Below are 17,348 nucleotides of genomic sequence, written 5' to 3'. Positions count from 1 at the left end.
ATGAATTGGAAGTTGAAAAAATTAAATGAAATTCCCAAGTCAGGAACAGGTCTTCCGTGACAGGGGAACCAGGTTTTAGGCAGGTCTTTGGGTGCTTCTGTTTAGTGGGGCAAATGTCCTGGGGAGAAGCAAGTCCTTAATTTTTCACCAGCTAGCAAATCATTTGCCAGAATTTTAATTTTTTTAAATTGCAGTATCACTGACGTACAGTATTATATGTCAAGGTTGTACAATATAGTGATTCAGAATTTTTAAAGGGTATACTCCATTTATAGTCATTAAGCTACAAGGCTATACTGTACAACACAGAGATTTCTAATAAATAGAAAGCACTGGACTTGGAACCAGTGTCTGGGTCCCACCCCAGGACCATCTCCTGAGATGCTCCTGTGGGCATCTCACTTAACCTCTCCAAGTCTCTTTTTTTTTTTTTGTCTGAAAAGTGAACAGAATATCAACCCCCGCATGTACCATATGGGTATTACTAAAGGAGAAAAGAAGTGTATCATCTCATTATGTCACCTTAAAATGAAAACGATGATGGGCACCTTCCTTTCATTTTCCTCCCCTCTCCTCTCCTCTCCTTTTCTTCTTCTTCTTCCTTCTCCTGCTCATCATCCACCATCACTCACATTAATTAGCATGCATGATGCACAAGGTACTGTACTAAGTACATTATGGGAATTACTGAGCCAATGCTCACACAACTCTATGAGGCCAGGACCATTTTTATTGCCTTGTCACCCATGTGTTCAAGCTCACACGGGTGGGAAGTAAAGGAACCAGAATTCTTACCCAGTCACTCTAAGCCCACCGTTTGTGCTCTCTCACACTATTTCACAGGCATAGAATCAGGTCACCAGTCCTATCTCTTAGAGGACTGGAGATCAGTCAGGAGGGATCATGGGAAGAGGAGGGAAGTGGTACAGTGGCCGGGATCTTTCCTCATGCTTCTCACCCAGCACCTAGGACCGTGACACCTAGGATCCCTGCCTGTCTGCTCCCTCCTGAGGCTGGGGCCCTTTCCAGGTCAAGGCTGTGCCTCACTCATCTCTCTCACCATGTTAGACTCATCGTACATGCTTTCCACAGTCCCTGGCTCTGAGTAGGCACTAGGTCAATGTTCATTAAATTCAAAGGAGAACAAACAAAGCAGAAAAGAGATGCCAAATATGCATTTCATCTGAGCCCAACCTGTCCCATGAACCCACGGTAGCATCAGCTCTAAGCAGGAGCCCATGGCACACCCACCTGGGGTCCTGTCCCTCACCGAGCCTCGGGGAAGGAGGGGCCTGCGGCCGAGGCCCCCTGGAGAAATGCCTCCTGTAGTTTGCGGTGGCCTCAGAGCTCCCATCCTACTAACAAGGGCAGCTTGTGGTCAATGAACTTGATCTCACAGGAACCAGTGCTTACTTCCTTCATCCTTCCTTAGGTTTCCACACTTTTCATTTTTGTTTTACACTTTGGTATCTTATCTTATGATGAGAGTTGGGGCCCTTGTATCCACACAGAGCACTCACTTGGAAAGTAAATCTCTACATCATCTCTCTGGGGAGCAGAGTGCCCTGTGAGTGAGAAGTGGGTCCAGACCGTCTCCTGTGATCAGTGTCTGCTCACCGCCCCCCCCACCACAGAGCTTACCTTTCCAGAGATAAACCTGCTGGGAACTGGTAAAGGTGCTCCGGTTTCCTTTCAGGGGGGTCAGACCTGCAAAGAAGATGTTTATTTGTATGAGCTTGAGTGTGCTTGCTCCTACTGGGGACCCACCATGATCATAACTGCCTTACCTCCTCGACACTGGCCCCTCCTGGGCCTGAAACTCTGTTTCCCACACAAGGCGCATCCCCAAACCTTCTCGAAGCTTTCCTCCAGCTGCTGGTACAAAACCAGAGCTGGCCAGAATTATGGATGTTAGCATAACTGATGCCATCTTGGGCCCCTACAATCCTTTCTGTCCTTCCACTGACCCTGCCTAGGGCCGTACTGTGCCATAAATCACTTCTCTGTCATCAAGGGCTTTGTAGTTAATAGATATTGTTTAATGATCGTTAGGTCCAGGTGGCCTCTATGCTCTGGTAGCCTCCAAACAATGATGAAGACCTTGGCTGATGTATTCCCAGCACCCATGAGACTAGTTACCCATTCATAAATCTTCACTTAGGAATGCACGTCCTGTTTCCAAGCACGTACCCCCATACTCTAGGTTAATTATAAAACTGTCCTAGTGGCTCCTCAGTAGTGCAGAGTGCAGCTACTAATGCTTCCAGATCATTGATGCTCAATCCCCATCCCACCCTGTGAGTAAGTTACCCTATAATAAATAGACCCATTGATTATTTTGAGCTGCCTGCCTCATTTTACAGTGTCAAGATACCGTCTCAGTTCAGTGGGCACTTTTCGTTCCCTCCATCCTCCAAAACCAGAGCCCACGTGTCTTTCTTAGAGCACCAGAAGGACTACTGTGGGGAGGGGTCAGGATCCTGTGACACTGAGAATCACTTAAGTGAACCAAACACATAGAAGCCTCAACAGCTGTGTTAATTTTCCTTGTCACTTACGTCCTCTGAGAGTCTTGCCCCATTGGCAAATGGGGATGGTATTTGTGAGGCTGGGAATGTCTGTCTTCAACCTCATGCTCGACCATAATTTTCCAGCTCCTTGAATGTACTGTGGGCTTCCAGGGGCTGAGAATGGGCCTTATTCCTCTTTATATCACCCACACCTATTATTATCCCTGCCATAGAACCAGTGTTCAGCACCGTAACGAATGCAGAGACAAACGAAGAGGGAAAACAAAGCAATCGAGGATTTTCAGAGCCCACCAAGTAAGTGCAGAGCCTCATCTGCCCAAGCACAAGAAGGCTGGCCACCGAATGAGTTTTCCTAATGCAGACTTCTGATCCTGCGCTCCATTCCCCCAGACTTCCCCAGTTCGATATTGTTGATGGTGAGAAGATACACAGAACAGAAGGAAACCTCATCCCTCCTCTTCCTGGCTAATGGTTTAGACTTTCCAGACATCGTCCCACGCCTTCCACAGTAACTGAGTTAAAATACCCCTGCTGCACAAACAGGCCTGCAGACGCTGCCTTAGGTGATCTGCTCTCTCTGTAATCAAGGCTGTAGGAACACACACACATTTAGAACTGTGGGGCTTTGGCAGGGAGCCTGACTCTCGAGGGTTGATGGGTGTTGTGCAGTCTTAATTGACTTTAGGACACTTCTGCAGAGATCACGTGCTACATCTGGGGTGTTGGGGGGGAGGGGCGTGTGGTATGGGTAGTTTGAATCCACGACGTGGGAGTGGGCATGACCCTAAACTGGAAAACCTAGGTTCCAGAGTCCATCTTTTACAGGCCATTTTATCTTCTCTGTATCATCACTTCCATCACGTCATTACTTATATTCCTTGCCCTTCCTATATAAACTACACTCCTGAATCCTTGTCTCAGGCTCTGAATCCTTGTCTCAGGCTCTGTCATTAGCTTCCTGCTAATGACAGCTACTGTAAAGAACTAAGACAGGCATCCTGTGTCTAGGTGTCCATCATACATCTACTCCAGATGCCCTTGGTGACCATGAACATTATAGATGCATGTAAGTTCCTCCACTCAGCTCCCAGCACCCCAAGGTAGTGACAATCATTGATACAAAACAGACTCCCATAAAGAGAACGCCAGCCATCGGGCTGAGCCTCACCATTAATCAACAACAGGAAGCCTTTGGGATGTAGAAAAAACTCAGGAGTATTTCTTCCAAGGCCTGTCTTTCCTACCCAATTTTAAATCCCTGTGGGCACTAGGGGATGTTCAGTCTGCCTATTTTTTAATTCATCTGCACTGCAAGGTGTTGTCAGAAATGAGGCATGTGCAGCCCCAGAGCTTCCCAAGCCTTTTTTCTTAGAAATAAGAAGATGATCCAGACAACACCGAACAGCTGAACACAGCTGACATGTACACTGGGAGTTTGGGAGAGGCAGACCCTGAGTGGACTCTTCTACTGAGACACACGTCAACCCGGCACCAGCTTAAACAGAAATCAGTGACAGGAAGACAAACCTCACAGCCAGTGAAACGTGCTGATAAGACTGCTTCCGGGTGATTTGTGGGGTTGTTTGTTTTGGGGTGTATTTGTTTGTTCTGGGTAATATTAGAAGTCTACCCGACTCCCATGGAGTTGGCTGGCTTAACAAAAGAGGAGAGAAGTGCTAAAGGGGGTTCTGCGTCCCACAGTCCTTCATCAGTCCATAAGATGAGCAAATAGGAGGCCCACTATACTTTAATAATGTCCATATCTGTCACCCCAACTAGCCTGTGAGCTCCTTGAGAGCAGAAACCACTCTACCTGTCTCTGTAGTCTGTTACCTGGCCTGGCACCTCACACCCAGCTGCTTGTCAGGACGAGTGATAGCTGGGCTAGCTCAGCAACTCCCCTCGCCATGGCTGTTGTGCCCCTCCCAGCTCACCTCTGCAGTGCACACGTGACCCGCTGCCTTTCCTGCACCTTTTGTTCCCTTCTCCCCACAGCTCTTTAAAATCTTGAAGTAGAATATGCTGGTAGATGACCTTCATTCCCTAATATCTGGAGTACAGCAGCCCCAGAGAGATGTCCAGGGAGCAAAATTCTCAATTACCAGACTCCTTAATTTGCTGGTGTGATACAAGGGTACCTCTGAAGCACGTTTCTGCTTCCGGTAAATTAGATGCAGGGCCATTGCAGCAGACAGTGAGAGATGCCCCTGACAGCTCCGGTCTCCAAAGCTTGAGTTGAAGCCCCAGCCATGGCACATAATGCAGAGATAGTTTCTTGAAGTGTGACACGTCACGGCTATAAAATTCACCCCCATGAGCAAACGTGTGATATAACCTCATACTTCTGCCTCAGATTGCCTCTGCCTCACCAGATTGTCAAAAGGATCAGTTGAGTTGATGGATGTGAAAATGCTTTGTAAAATGTGGCACGGATGCTGACGCGCTTACTATTTGAATTTAGTGTGTTCCGCTGGGTTGTGATTTCCTACAACTGGCAATCAATTCACTTACATTTTATAAGAAAATACTCATTCTCCATGAACCACCTGCTGAAGCAGACCCTTGCCGTACCGGTGAGCTGAACAGTGAGAACGGATGTCCAGACCCGACATCCTACAGAGTGCCTCTGCTGGATGTGCAACCGGGGGACCAGGGACTTGGGGTTTGGAAAGCGATACCTTAAACTACAGCCTGTAGAGCACGTTAGCACTGCCTTATGTAATATATTTTAAAAGTGTGCCCCCATTTTACAGATGAAGACCCTGAGGCTCAGGGTTGTTAGGTGCTCTGAACAAGGTCACGGAACTGGGGGATGGGTGAGGAAGCAGGATTCAGCTGCAGTACTTTAAATGCCAACCATTGCTCCAGGGTCTCCAGTATCTACTGAGTGCCCGCCTCGCTCCAAGCACTATTCCAAGTGCTTCACATGCTTTCCTCCTATAATCCTCCCAATCTCCCCAGGCGTCAGAAGTCACCATTATCCTCATTTTATAATTGGAAAAGACCAAGACACAGAGAGCTCATATAACTAGTAAGCATTCACACTGGGATTTGAATCCTGGGGTCTGATTCCAGAGTCTGTATTTTAAAGACCATCTAACCATTTGCAAAATGGAAGGAAGAGGCTGGCCCTCAACCAACCGTGGGAGGGCTAGAAATCCTCTTTATTATCCCTATCCCCTTCCCACGTGCTACCAATCCACTCCACAGTGTCTCCTTCAGTTGTTCGGATACCTGGAATCCTCACTCCTCTTTCCCTCCATCAGTATCCCTCCATCAATATCTGCCATTAGGAAAAGGTACTTATCAGCTCTTCACACTCTAGTAAGAATTTAAACCCCCATGTTTATTTTCTCAAGGGTTAATTGTACTGAAGGCTGATGTATTATTGTGGGAAGGGAGGATCTGGTCCTATTGTTCCCAGTTGGAGGTGGCCTCCAGATCAGTCTGTGTGCAAGTCAACCTTCAATCTGGAACATCATGAATATGCCTCAGGCTGCCTGTAATCCCCATCAAAGGGTTCCCTTCTTAAAGCTTTGCCAGCACCCCAAAATATATATATACACAGAGGGCACCGAAAAATATAAAGAACTTCAAAAGTCTTCGGTAATCCCTCCTCCTCAGGGAGGCCAGACAAGGGCATAGTCTTCACTTCTTGGGCACATACCAAGCATACACTCTGTATTAAGCATTTCACTCTGGATTTATTGCCCATGAATGGATCATATGTCTTTCTTCAAATGCTTGTTTCCACACTGGGCTACCTCTCAGAGTAATGGATACCATGTGTTTACTATCCATCATAGAAATAAGCTATTTGATTTTACTTACCCCAAAAGAAACTAAACCTCATGGAATTCCACAAATTCTGCAATATTTTTTCCAGGCTTTGGTAAATAGGCATTCCACAGATACTATGTATATTCTCTATGCCAGGTTTTATGCTCCATGGTGTGAATCCAGAAATTAATAAGACACAGTTCTTATTATATATTATATAGTAAGTCCAGTTCTTAAATATAACAAAAAATGACAGATTTTTAAATGATAATAAAATCACCTAATATTAATACTATGTGTCAGATACCATACTAAGTTCTATGCGTGTATCATCTGTAAGTGCCAATATAGGGAAGCAGTTAAGAAAGTCACTGTGGAGCCAGAATGCCTGGTTTCAGCTCCCTTCTACGTGCAAGCTCTGAGACCTTAGAAAAACCCCACTTCTGTGTGCCTCAGTGTCTTCAGCTGTAAAATGGGGATAATGATAATAGTACCTCCCTTTTTTAAATTCAACTTTATTTCCTTTTTGGTTGCACCACGCAGCATGCAGGATTGTAGTTTCCCGACCAGGGATGGAACTCATGCCCCCTGCAGCAGAAGCGGGAGTCTTCACCACTGGACCACCAGGGGAGTCCCAGTAGTACCTCCCTTAGAGCACTGTGCTGAGGATTCACGCGTTAGAACAGGCCAGGACCTTGGAGCAGGACCTGGCTCCTAGCGAGCACCACGGAAGACGTTTCCATCACCATTGCTATTGTTTACCCTCTCCTTTCATCTTCACAACCCAGTGAGAGGGAAACTGTCATTGCTCCATTAGCAATCAGGCCTGAAGGTATTTACTGGCTTGCTCAAGGTCACACAGCTGGTGTCCAAAGGTGGGATTCAACACCAGGGGGCAAACTCTAAGCTGGGCCAGGGAGAGAAGCAGCCAGGCAAAGGCTGGGTTTAGGTGCACTGCCCACTGCACTGTCTAACAGAGCAATGCATGGAGCATGCACGAAGCTCTGCAGAGGAGGAAGCAATAAGCCCTGCAGGGGTAGTCAGGGAGGGCTTTGGGAGGAGTTGACATTGAGCTCTCTGCCATTAGAACCCCAAGGGCTGCAGTACACTGAGAAGCATGGAAACTTCTCCGGGAGAAAAGACATGGTCTCTGCCAGCCCTTAGAGGACCACCTTCCAGGGCATCTCACGGCTCCCTTGACCTCTGCCCAGTCCCCTCCTCTCCTCTATCTGGCTGACACCAGCTCATGCTTTCACCCCTCTCAACTCAGAGGGTGGACTGGAACCATGGGGTCAAGTTCTGAGTTCACAGGCTGGCAGATAAATAGAGCAGAGAGGAGACAAGATGGAGCCAGGCTGCCGCCAACTGCACACTGGGTCCGGAAGAGGTAAGTGAGCAGCCGGGCCCCGTTCACGCTGAAAACTCAGACTCTCCAGGTCGGAGGGAAACTTCCAGGTCACCTACTCAGTGCTTCTCAAACTTAGCGGGCATGGCATTATCCAGACAGCCTGTTAGAACAGATTGCTGGGGCCTCCCTGGGGTCCGGGGAGAGGGCTGAGAATCTGTATTTCTCATGATCATCTGGTGATGCTAAGCCTGCTGGTCCCGACCACACTGAGTAGCCCTGGCGTGGTGATCCCTGGCTCAGGACAGAGCAGTCTCCACTCCTCCCTGGTGGAGGTCTGCTGAGAGGCAGCAGAGGCCAGGGCTGGAGGAGGCAGAGAGACAGCTGACTGGCTGCCGGGGCCTCGGGTGCTAAGGCCCCTCCCTGTAAAATGAGGAGTGGGGCAGATGATCTCAGGGGTGATCTCTAGATCCAGTGCTTATACGCTTATGGAAAATGTTGGAAGAGCTTCTGAAAGAAAAAAGGGAAAGGAACAAGCTCAATGGTTATTTCTATCAGTGGAGCCCCTGTCGGGGGCCAAAAGCTCCTTGGGCCCCTGTATCTAGGATGGGCAGTGCTGTGGTTACCTCCTGGAATTCCTTGACTGACAGAGGGGAAATACACCCAGGGAGATAGCCCTGGGGGACAGACCGCATCTTTGGCCCCAGTTCTTCCCCCCACCTTGTAGTCACACATTTTACACTGGACTTTGCAGTTCCTGCCACTAAAGGATGGAGTATGTTTCCCCACTCCTGACTTCCACTGCACTGGCCGGGCCAGTGCAGTGAGGCAGTGGTGACAGGGACAGTTCCAAGCCTCAACCTTCAACGGCCTGGCTTGTTTCCCTTGTTCTTTCCTGATTCTGCCCATAGGAGAATGTGCTCATCCAGAAGAAGAGGCACATGAAGTAGGGCCAGGCCACCCTGGCCAAGTCCAGACAAGAGCGCTCAACCACCAAGTGACCCCCGAGACACGTGAAAGAGCCCGGCCAAGGTCAGTGCAGCTGCCCTGCTGAGCCAGCCTCCCCACAGCCAACCTGCGGCCCCAGAGCTATGTCACGCTTCCCGTGGAGCGCTGCTGAGATGCTCTGGTTGTTTTTTCTGCCCCTCTTGGGTACAGTTTCTTTTCAGAAGGATAAACACCTCAGGGTATGGAGAGGGCTCACAGCAAAGGAGCAGACCTTGCTGGTGAGGACAGCTCATTGTGAAGGAACGCACACATGCAGAAGGCAGAGGCTTACTCTTGAACTCCTGGCCTCCCAGACGCAGCGTCGCCTGGCGGCTGTCTTGCTCATACGTCACCCCAGGACACGCAGCTTTAGCCTGAGCTTCCGAAGGGTCCCTCCAGTCTCTGACATGGCAAAGCAGGACATCGGGAGAGCTCAGCAACCCACAGATGATGGAACCTACAGAGTCATGAGAAGGGAGAGAGGTCAGTGTGATGGGGACCAAGCAGAGCCCCTTTAGAGACACGCGTCTGTGCCCTGAGAGGCTTGTAGGCTGTGGGCGGGCAACAACTCCTCGGGAGTGGACACCGGAGATCAGGAGCCTGGTTTTAATTTGGGTTATCCTTCCCCAATCATCCCGCAGTTGTCTTACTGGAAAATTCCTGAGAGGAGGGACACCACCTCCTCCTCCATGAGAGCCCTTCTTCATGGGGACAGCAGCAATGACACCTCTGATACCACCAGGGGTCTTACTGCCAGAATCCTCTGTCTCCATTTTCCATCTTTTTGAGGCTTCAAGGAAATAAACAGCTCTCTCTGTCTCTCATTCTCGTAGACACACACACACACACACACACACACACACACAGGAGATCAATCTTGAAGGAGCTCAGGAAGCAGTATTTAGATTCAAAGTAAGGAACTATTAAAAGCCAAGCGCTATACACCCATGGCACAAGCTTCCCTGTTAGGAAATGAGCTCCTTGTCTCTGGATGTAACCAAGCCAAGGCTGTGTGCCCATATCCCCGGGATGCATAGAGAGAAATCCATTACTAGATTTGGTAATTGGAAGGCGTTGGACTATTTTGTCTTGAATATATCTTCTAACTCTGAATTTTAAAAAAGCTACCCTAATGTTATGAATTTATTCAGTAGCAGAAAATCCTACCCCCACGCTAACTGAATTTGATAGGGATTTTAGTTTGGTAAATACAAGTAGCTCAAATGTTTTGGATGCCTGTGATGTGCCATCCACTATGATAAGTGCTTTAAGTATATTAATCTCCTTAATTCTTATTGACATTATTTTCTCCATCTCACGGATGAGGAAACTGAGCTTCATATAAGTACATTGCCCGAATTTACTGAGCTCTAGAAACTAAATACTTTATGTCTTGTTTGGATACATAACCCTGCTAGGTAGTATAGTTGCTCAGATTCCCCTGGGGGAAAAGAAGAAAAGAAAAGAAAAAGGAAACATACCACCCCGCAGCTCCCACTCCCTTCTTTATCCTAACTTATGTCCAAATCCAGATAAGTTTCAAACTTCTTGCACCAAAATTTCCCCAATGTAGGTGACTCACGGATGCCTGGCTTATGAATTTGACATTTTGTTCTCTCCTGTCCCACCTTTAACCTGAGTAGTTAAAACTAATCGTCATCATTATCGCCAGCGGCATCTCTGTGGTAAAAAGTTACCTGAGAGACCCACTAACTCGGTGGTTCTCAAACCAGGGTGTTTAGACCGATTATATCAAAATCACAGAGAGAGTTTTGAAAGTGCTTGTTCCTGGGCACCAACTACAGAGGTTCCGACTTGACAGGTCGCAAGGGTGGCATTTGGGAATTAGTCCTGTGAACAGCACCACAGGTGATCCTAGCGCACAGCCGGGTCCCAGAATCCCTGAGCTGGTGAGGCCACTTCACTTCACAGATGGGGCTGTTTGAGTGACTGCACAGAACTAGAGGAAGGACCAGAGGGCAGTGAGTGCCTCGCCCGGCCTGGCCGGACCCAGAGCCGGAGCCGAGCACAGGGCAGCAGGGGTGCGAAAGCGCCTGCCGAGAGCCCAGAGGAAGCCTGAGCTCTGCAGCTGCCCCTCTCCGAAGCCAAAGAAAGAATCATGGACTTAAACAAGAGGTGGGGCACGTTTTTCCTCCGGCTCTCAGACCTGGGAAGAGAAACGCAGGCAGCTTTCTTCTTTAACTAACGCTCAAGTGTCGATGAGAACTCCGGGTGTCTGAGAGGTGGGCGCCAGCTGGAGATTTGAAATCACTTTGCTGATCACGTGAGCCAGCTTCAATTACGCTCCCTGGAGCCTCAGGCCACACAAGTGCCACTGAACCCCATTTCCAAGTTGCCTCGACTCCTTGTTGTGTTACAAGTAGGCTCATGAAATGTAGGTCCAGAAGTCTCATGGATTTTCACTAATAATTATCAGTGGAAACAAAGCCATTTCAGGGTTGGAGGTCGGAGGGGCTGGAGTCCTGCAGGGGAGGAGGGGGCGGGGAGGAGGGGGACTCTACCAGAAATTAAAGGCCCTTCCAGACTGCAGTAAAAGCATGTAGCGGGATTCTGTTCCTGGTCATCAGCAGATCCAGCCAAAGCTTCACAAGTTAAAATTCCAGGACTGCCCATCAGACGAGACTGGGAAAAACATCTGCCTGATGTTTGATGTGTGTCTCAAAGAAAAGCTTAACTTGCAGCATTGCGAGGTGACTGTTCAGATCAACAGAATTCACGGATCACGGGTTACACCGGGAGGGAAAGACAGGCAAACTGCTAGCCAGAAATGTCATGGAAAAAAGGATTGTGTGGGCTTTACTGCTCCCCAGAACAAAGTAATTACTCCATAGATGATCCTAAGGAAAATGAAGTCAACCTTTCCAATTTGAAAAATCTTGTGGTCTGGTGAGTAATCGAACATCTGGGGAAATTGTGGTATCCTCAGAAAAGACATTAAGATTAAAGAAGGCAGAAAGCACCCTGGATTTGAATTGCAGTGTTTCTAAATATAGGCACACATCAAGAAGACATATACAGACACACCTCAGAGCAGTCGCAGGTCTGGTTCCAGGCCACCACAATAAAGCACAAGTTGCAAGAAAGTGAGTCACGTGGAATTTTGGGTCTCCCAGGACCTATAAAAGTTATGTTCACACTACACTGTAGTCTACTAAGGGTGCAATAGCATTACGTCTAAAGAAACCAAGTACATACCTTACTTTAAAAGTGCCTTGTTGCTAAAATATGCTAACCAGCATCTGAGCCTTCAGCGAGTCGTAATCTTTTCTACAACAGTAACGTCAAAGATCACTGATCACAGATCACCATGACAAATGTAATAATAATGAAAGGGTTTGACAAATTTTGAGAGTTACCAAAATGTGACACAGAGACACGAAACGAGCAAACGCCACTGGAAAAATGGCGCGATAGACTTGCTCGGCGCAGGGTTGCCACAAACCTTCAATTTGTAAAAACACGCAGCATCTACGAAGCACGATAAAGTACAATAAAATGAGGTGTGCCTGTGTGCGTGTGCCTGTGTATACGTGTGTGTACAATGTCTATTTCTTTTGCTCATCTAAACACTGACGTGAATGCGCATCACATAACCACAAGGCATTAAACCTAGAAGGAATTCTAGGACTCAACCTACTTCAATCCACATTCCTGCCGGGGCTCCTTTGACCTCCAACAAAACATTCTCACTGTAGCCTCTGCTGACCACTGCGAGCTGACCTCAGCATTTTGCAGGAGTCACCTTGTCTGAACACCCAGCAGCATTCAAAACTGTTGACAACTTCCTTCAGCTTTCAACCGTCTCCAGTCTGGTTTCTATGACCTGCTGCTCTCCTGGGTCTCCTCCTCTCTGTCTTCTATGCAGATTCTTCATCAGTTATGTAGATATTCCCCAGGGATCAGTCCCACCCTCCTGCATCTTCTCACCCAGCACCCCCTTCCTAGGAAATCCATCCGTACCCACACCTCTGCTACTACCTCAACGCTGGCTGTTCACACATTTCCATCTCCCACCCAGACTCCCTCTCTGAGCTCTGCATCTTTGTATCCAAAAGCTCAGTCCACATTTTGTGAATGTCTTAAAGCCACTTCATACTTAGCATATACCCACTCCATATGGACCTTCCCAAATCTCCCTTTCCCATCACCAAATCTGACATCCGATATCTTCTATCACTCACCATACAACTGTCCCACCAGGTGACCAAGCTAGACAGCCAAAAGTATCTACTTCTGAGTCTGGAGGCAATGATGTACAGATGCTGGAATTGATCATAGCCTTGGGTCTGTGGACCGGTAAGTCTAGTGTCATAGATGATGTTCCCCAGAATACGTGGTCTCCCCGACTGAGCTCAGCTCCCAGGAATACCCACTCTGACCAGACTCTCTCTCTTCTCTTACCAACAAAACATTACCCATCCCGCAAAGCCTGGATCAAGTCTCTCCTCTTCCAGAAGGCTCTCCCTGACCACCAAGCCCCCTTGACATCTCCCTCCTCTACACTCAAGCCTCCTACGGCCTCAGACACTTGTGTCGCCTTGTGTATCAAGCCTGGTGCACAGCGGAGCTCCATACGTGCCTGGATGACAGCACAGATGAGGGAGTGAAGGTTATGGTCCTTCACGGTACCTTCACCTCCCCGACCGCATTCTAAGCTCCTTTTATAGATTCCCAATACCTGGAACATTGGATTTCACAGGTATGGTGATCACTTAAGGTTTATAGCTGACTGGAAGTGAGGGTCATAAAAAGATATATAAGACTACTTCATATATTTTTTAATCTTCAGAATTCTCCATTAGCTGAAGCTGCCAATCATGCAGTTGGTCACAGGGAAGTCCCTCTGTCACTAAATTAATAGCATACCAGGAGCCAAGCTCAAGTCCAGCATTTTGCACCCAGTATCTTTATAACGAATAGTCAAATAGGAATTATCATTATCTCTCTTTCATGGATAAGGGACCTACAACTTAGTTTAAGCAATTTGTTCAAGAAAAGTGAGATAGTTACAGAGTGATGACTAGAACCCAGGTCCGTCTGACCTAAGCCCCTTCTCAGCAACCACGAGGCTACGTAGCCAAGGACACGGATTTATTTCTGTAAACAGAAGTCTATTCCCACTGTTGAGAGACAATTGAAAATTCCAGCCCTATGGGTCACATGACCTGGTATACAGTAGGCACTCAATAAATAATCAATCACTGAATGAACGATCATGGGTGATGGGAATGAACTAACAGTTTTCAACCAAATGTGGTGGGTCCAGGCTTCAGAGGCGGCAGTGAGATGCTGTTGAAGATACACCTGGGCTCAAATCTCAGCTCCATCACTCGTGACTGTGTCATGAGCAGGGTGATTAGGAGCAGCTAGTTGAATTCTCTGAGCCTCAGTTTCTTGGTTTGTGAAAATGGAGCTCGAAATACCTCCTCTGAAGGCAGCACTAAGGAAAAACGTGGTATTCAAACGCAAAGTGGCCAACATAGTATGTGACCTGTTGGAAGGGCCGTGATAGTCCCTAATTTTGTGAATATCACTTTCTAAGTGAGTGTGGCCGCTTCCCCAGGCATTCTCCGTGTTGTGGATCCTGTCTTCTGCAATCCCGCGCCTTCCCCAAACTTTGTAGACCACAGGTCGTGGAAAAGGGAAGTTCCAGCCCTCACTGTCATATTACCTCCTTGGACCTGCGTGAGGATGAAGCCATCGCAACAGGAATCACGGTCACAGGCAAGAAGACAGAAGAGATGGACTTCGGTCAGACTGGCTCCTGATGCTGAGAAGGTGACGGGGCTGTACATTCCAGAGAGCACATTTTGGAAACCAGTCTGTTCAAAGCTTTTCTGACCTGTCATGGTGAATTCTTGGCCTGGGGAAAAGGTAGAAAAAAAATTTTTTTAAGATCTCAAAACAATGCAGAGTTGAGCAGAGCGTGCTGGTCACATGACAGTGGGCCCTCTGACCACACCAGGTACAGGGTGCGGTGCACCAAGATGCTCTCTGTGCCATGAAAATCCTGGGCCTCCCGTGTGTGCAGAGCAATGGAGCCCACCAAAGCCATGGCCCCAAACCAGCAGACCTAGACAAACACCCACCACACCTTTGAGGGTCTGAAGGGGAGGTGTGGAGAAATGGCATTTATTATGGTTTTTATTATTACCAGCAAATATTTATTGAGCTCTAACTATACACACAGACACCAGGTCACGTGCTTTACCTAGACGGCCTCATGTAATGTTCACTGCCCTTGAGTTCGGTTCGGACCACTCTGCTGTCACGTGTGTTTCTGTAAGGCAAAGTGGTTTGAACACGGGGTGCACAGGCAGCTCGGCCGCTGCAATGCTGAGGTTGCATTGGTTGATCTGCAGTGTCCCCAGCTTGTCGCTGCCTTGTGTCATCCGGCTACGGGTGAATGCAGCACATACACAAGCAGCTGAAGGCAGCAAGCTGCAGAAACACAGGACCACGTGATGCCCATCAGCCCACGGACTTCCTCTTGCCTCAGACCGGCCAGCGGCTCTGTCTTCAGAGTGAGGACTGCCATTTTCCCTTCTCTTCGTGCATCTGTGCGCCTCAACCTCTTCAGGCCTTCCCCTCCCCCATCAAGCTACAGGCCCTTCACATTTACTGTAGCATGTCTTTGTGATGGATTCAATATGTCTCTTTTTAAAGTTTTGCTAGCATTTTAAATAGGATTGTTATTGTTTTTGTCAGTCCTCTGGCCAGAAGTGGCATGGTTTGAGTTTTGCCTGTCCCTGAGTCTCGTTTTCCCATAAAAGCCCAGTTATTTTTAGAGCATGATTTTGCAAATATGAGGTTTTTTCAGATATATATATTTCACTATAGCCAACATGTCTGTTCTATTATTATGTCCATTTTGCACTTGAGGAAAGGGAACCTTAACGAGTAAACAGTCTGGCCTAGGTTCACACGGCTGCTGGTGGCAGAAAGAACACCAGAGCCTGTGCTCCTGGCCACCCTGACTTCCCAGTGGCCTGACAGGTCACCAGGTCTTAACCAACACATGCACCTAAAGGTGGTGGAGACCTTACAGCGTGGGAGCAAGAGTGCAAGCTTCAGAACCAGGTGGACCCGAGTGCGAATCCCCGCAGCACCCCTGGCAAGTGAGTTCTTAGGTCCTCTGAGCCTCAGCTTTCCCTTTTGTAACCGGCGAGGATGGTATATAATCCTCACAGATGCTGAGCAGATGAAACAATAGACTGGACATTAAACGGCTGAACCATGAGCTTGGCCCTTAGCTGATGCTCAGCAGATACATTACAGGTCTCCAAAAAGCCAGCATCTTCTTCCTCCAAGCCTTCGCTCACGCAGCCCCCCTCTGCCTGACTGTCCTCTAACTCTGCCAGGCCAAGCCCCCGCCCACCCTTCGCTAAAGCCCAGCTTGACTTAAAGGGCCCATCTCCCAGCTTTATACGGTTAGAATTCATCTCCCTCCCTTGATCTCTCTTACATTCTGTCTGTGCCTCTACCAAGGCTCTGTCATCCTTCACGCTACAGTTAAGCCACTTGAGACAGCTACTGCTGCCCCACCAGCTGTGATTCCCCGGACACAGTCCCCGCTCTCACAAGCAGGAGTCACAAGCCATGTGTGCCTACTCGAAGATCAATTTCAGTTCGTCAGAGTTCATGCTGCCATAGCCACATTCCAAGTGCTCAGTGGCTACCTGTGGCTACTGGCTGTCATTTTGGACAGCAGAGATTTACTGAGCATTTCCATCCCTGCGGAAAGTTCTACTGCACAGTGCTGCCCTGGATGGTAGGGCCGCGTCTCAGCTCACTGGGCATCCTCCCACAGCCTGCACAGAGGACCGCCTGCCCTGAGATCTGGGCATGGTGGGCTCCTTCTCATCCTTAGTTCCGACATTCCCTTCTCTGAAGTTCCTTCTCTGAGCACCCAAAGCAGCTCATGTTCATTTTTCTTTTCCTTTTTAAATTGTCATAAAATATACATAACAAACAATTTACCACTTTAACCGTTTTAAGTGTATAGTTCAGTGGCGTTAAGAACATTCATGATATCGTGCACCATCACCCCATCCACCTCCAGAACTTTTCATCCTCCCAACTGAAACTCTGTCCCCGTCAAATACTAACTCCCCACTCCCCGCTCCCCCAGCCCTGAGTAACTACTGTTCCACTTTCTTCTCCATGAATTTGGCTCTTCTAGGTAGCCCACGTCCGTCTTTACCCCAAAGTCCTGTTTCATTTTCATCAAAGCACTTATCACCCTCTTGAAGTGCTTTTATTGCTGGACCAGTTCCTCCATCAATCAGGGATTCTGTCTGTTTCGATCACAGCGGCATCCACAGCACCTGCAAAGTGTGTATCCTTCCACGGGCACTCAGTAAACATGTATGGGGCGTGCAGTGCTGGGCTCACCCACACGGTGGTGGGGTCCTAGACAATGGAGCAGGTCTGGGAGATGTTCCCTAGTTGGGGGAGGTCGGGCCTACAGTCCTTGGTCCACCTGGATGCAGTGGGACAAGATGCTTCCTGTTTCTAGGCTTCACCTGTGACATGAGGGCTAGATAATCTCCAAGGAACCTTCAGGTCCTGACTTCCTTTGATACTGAAAAATCACATGGCTCCTCCTCCACAGTCCAGGCCACGGACCTTAAGTGGGTATGGACAGAGGACGGCCCTGGAGGATGGACCAAGCTGTCCCATCT

At 48.3% G+C, this 17,348-nt stretch overlaps 1 protein-coding gene across 2 annotated transcripts in view; it reads right to left on the bottom strand.

Annotated features, from left to right (window-relative positions):
- The window catches only part of TG (thyroglobulin), a 244,126-nt gene that overhangs the window by 155,258 nt on the left and 71,520 nt on the right, over positions 1-17,348 (bottom strand). For both annotated transcript variants that reach the window (XM_032609643.1, XM_032609642.1), the window contains 3 exons: positions 14,336-14,527; positions 8,936-9,100; positions 1,642-1,707 (listed from right to left, as the gene is read on the bottom strand). In XM_032609643.1, the coding sequence (XP_032465534.1) occupies positions 1,642-1,707; positions 8,936-9,100; positions 14,336-14,527 (423 nt within the window). The remainder of the gene's footprint in view (positions 1-1,641; positions 1,708-8,935; positions 9,101-14,335; positions 14,528-17,348) is intronic.

Source organism: Phocoena sinus, chromosome 17 (genome assembly GCF_008692025.1).
Source record: "Phocoena sinus isolate mPhoSin1 chromosome 17, mPhoSin1.pri, whole genome shotgun sequence".
Lineage (NCBI taxonomy): Eukaryota > Metazoa > Chordata > Mammalia > Artiodactyla > Phocoenidae > Phocoena > Phocoena sinus.
The sequence above is the reverse complement of the archived record's forward strand: the minus strand, read 5'-3'. Positions and strand labels throughout refer to the sequence as shown.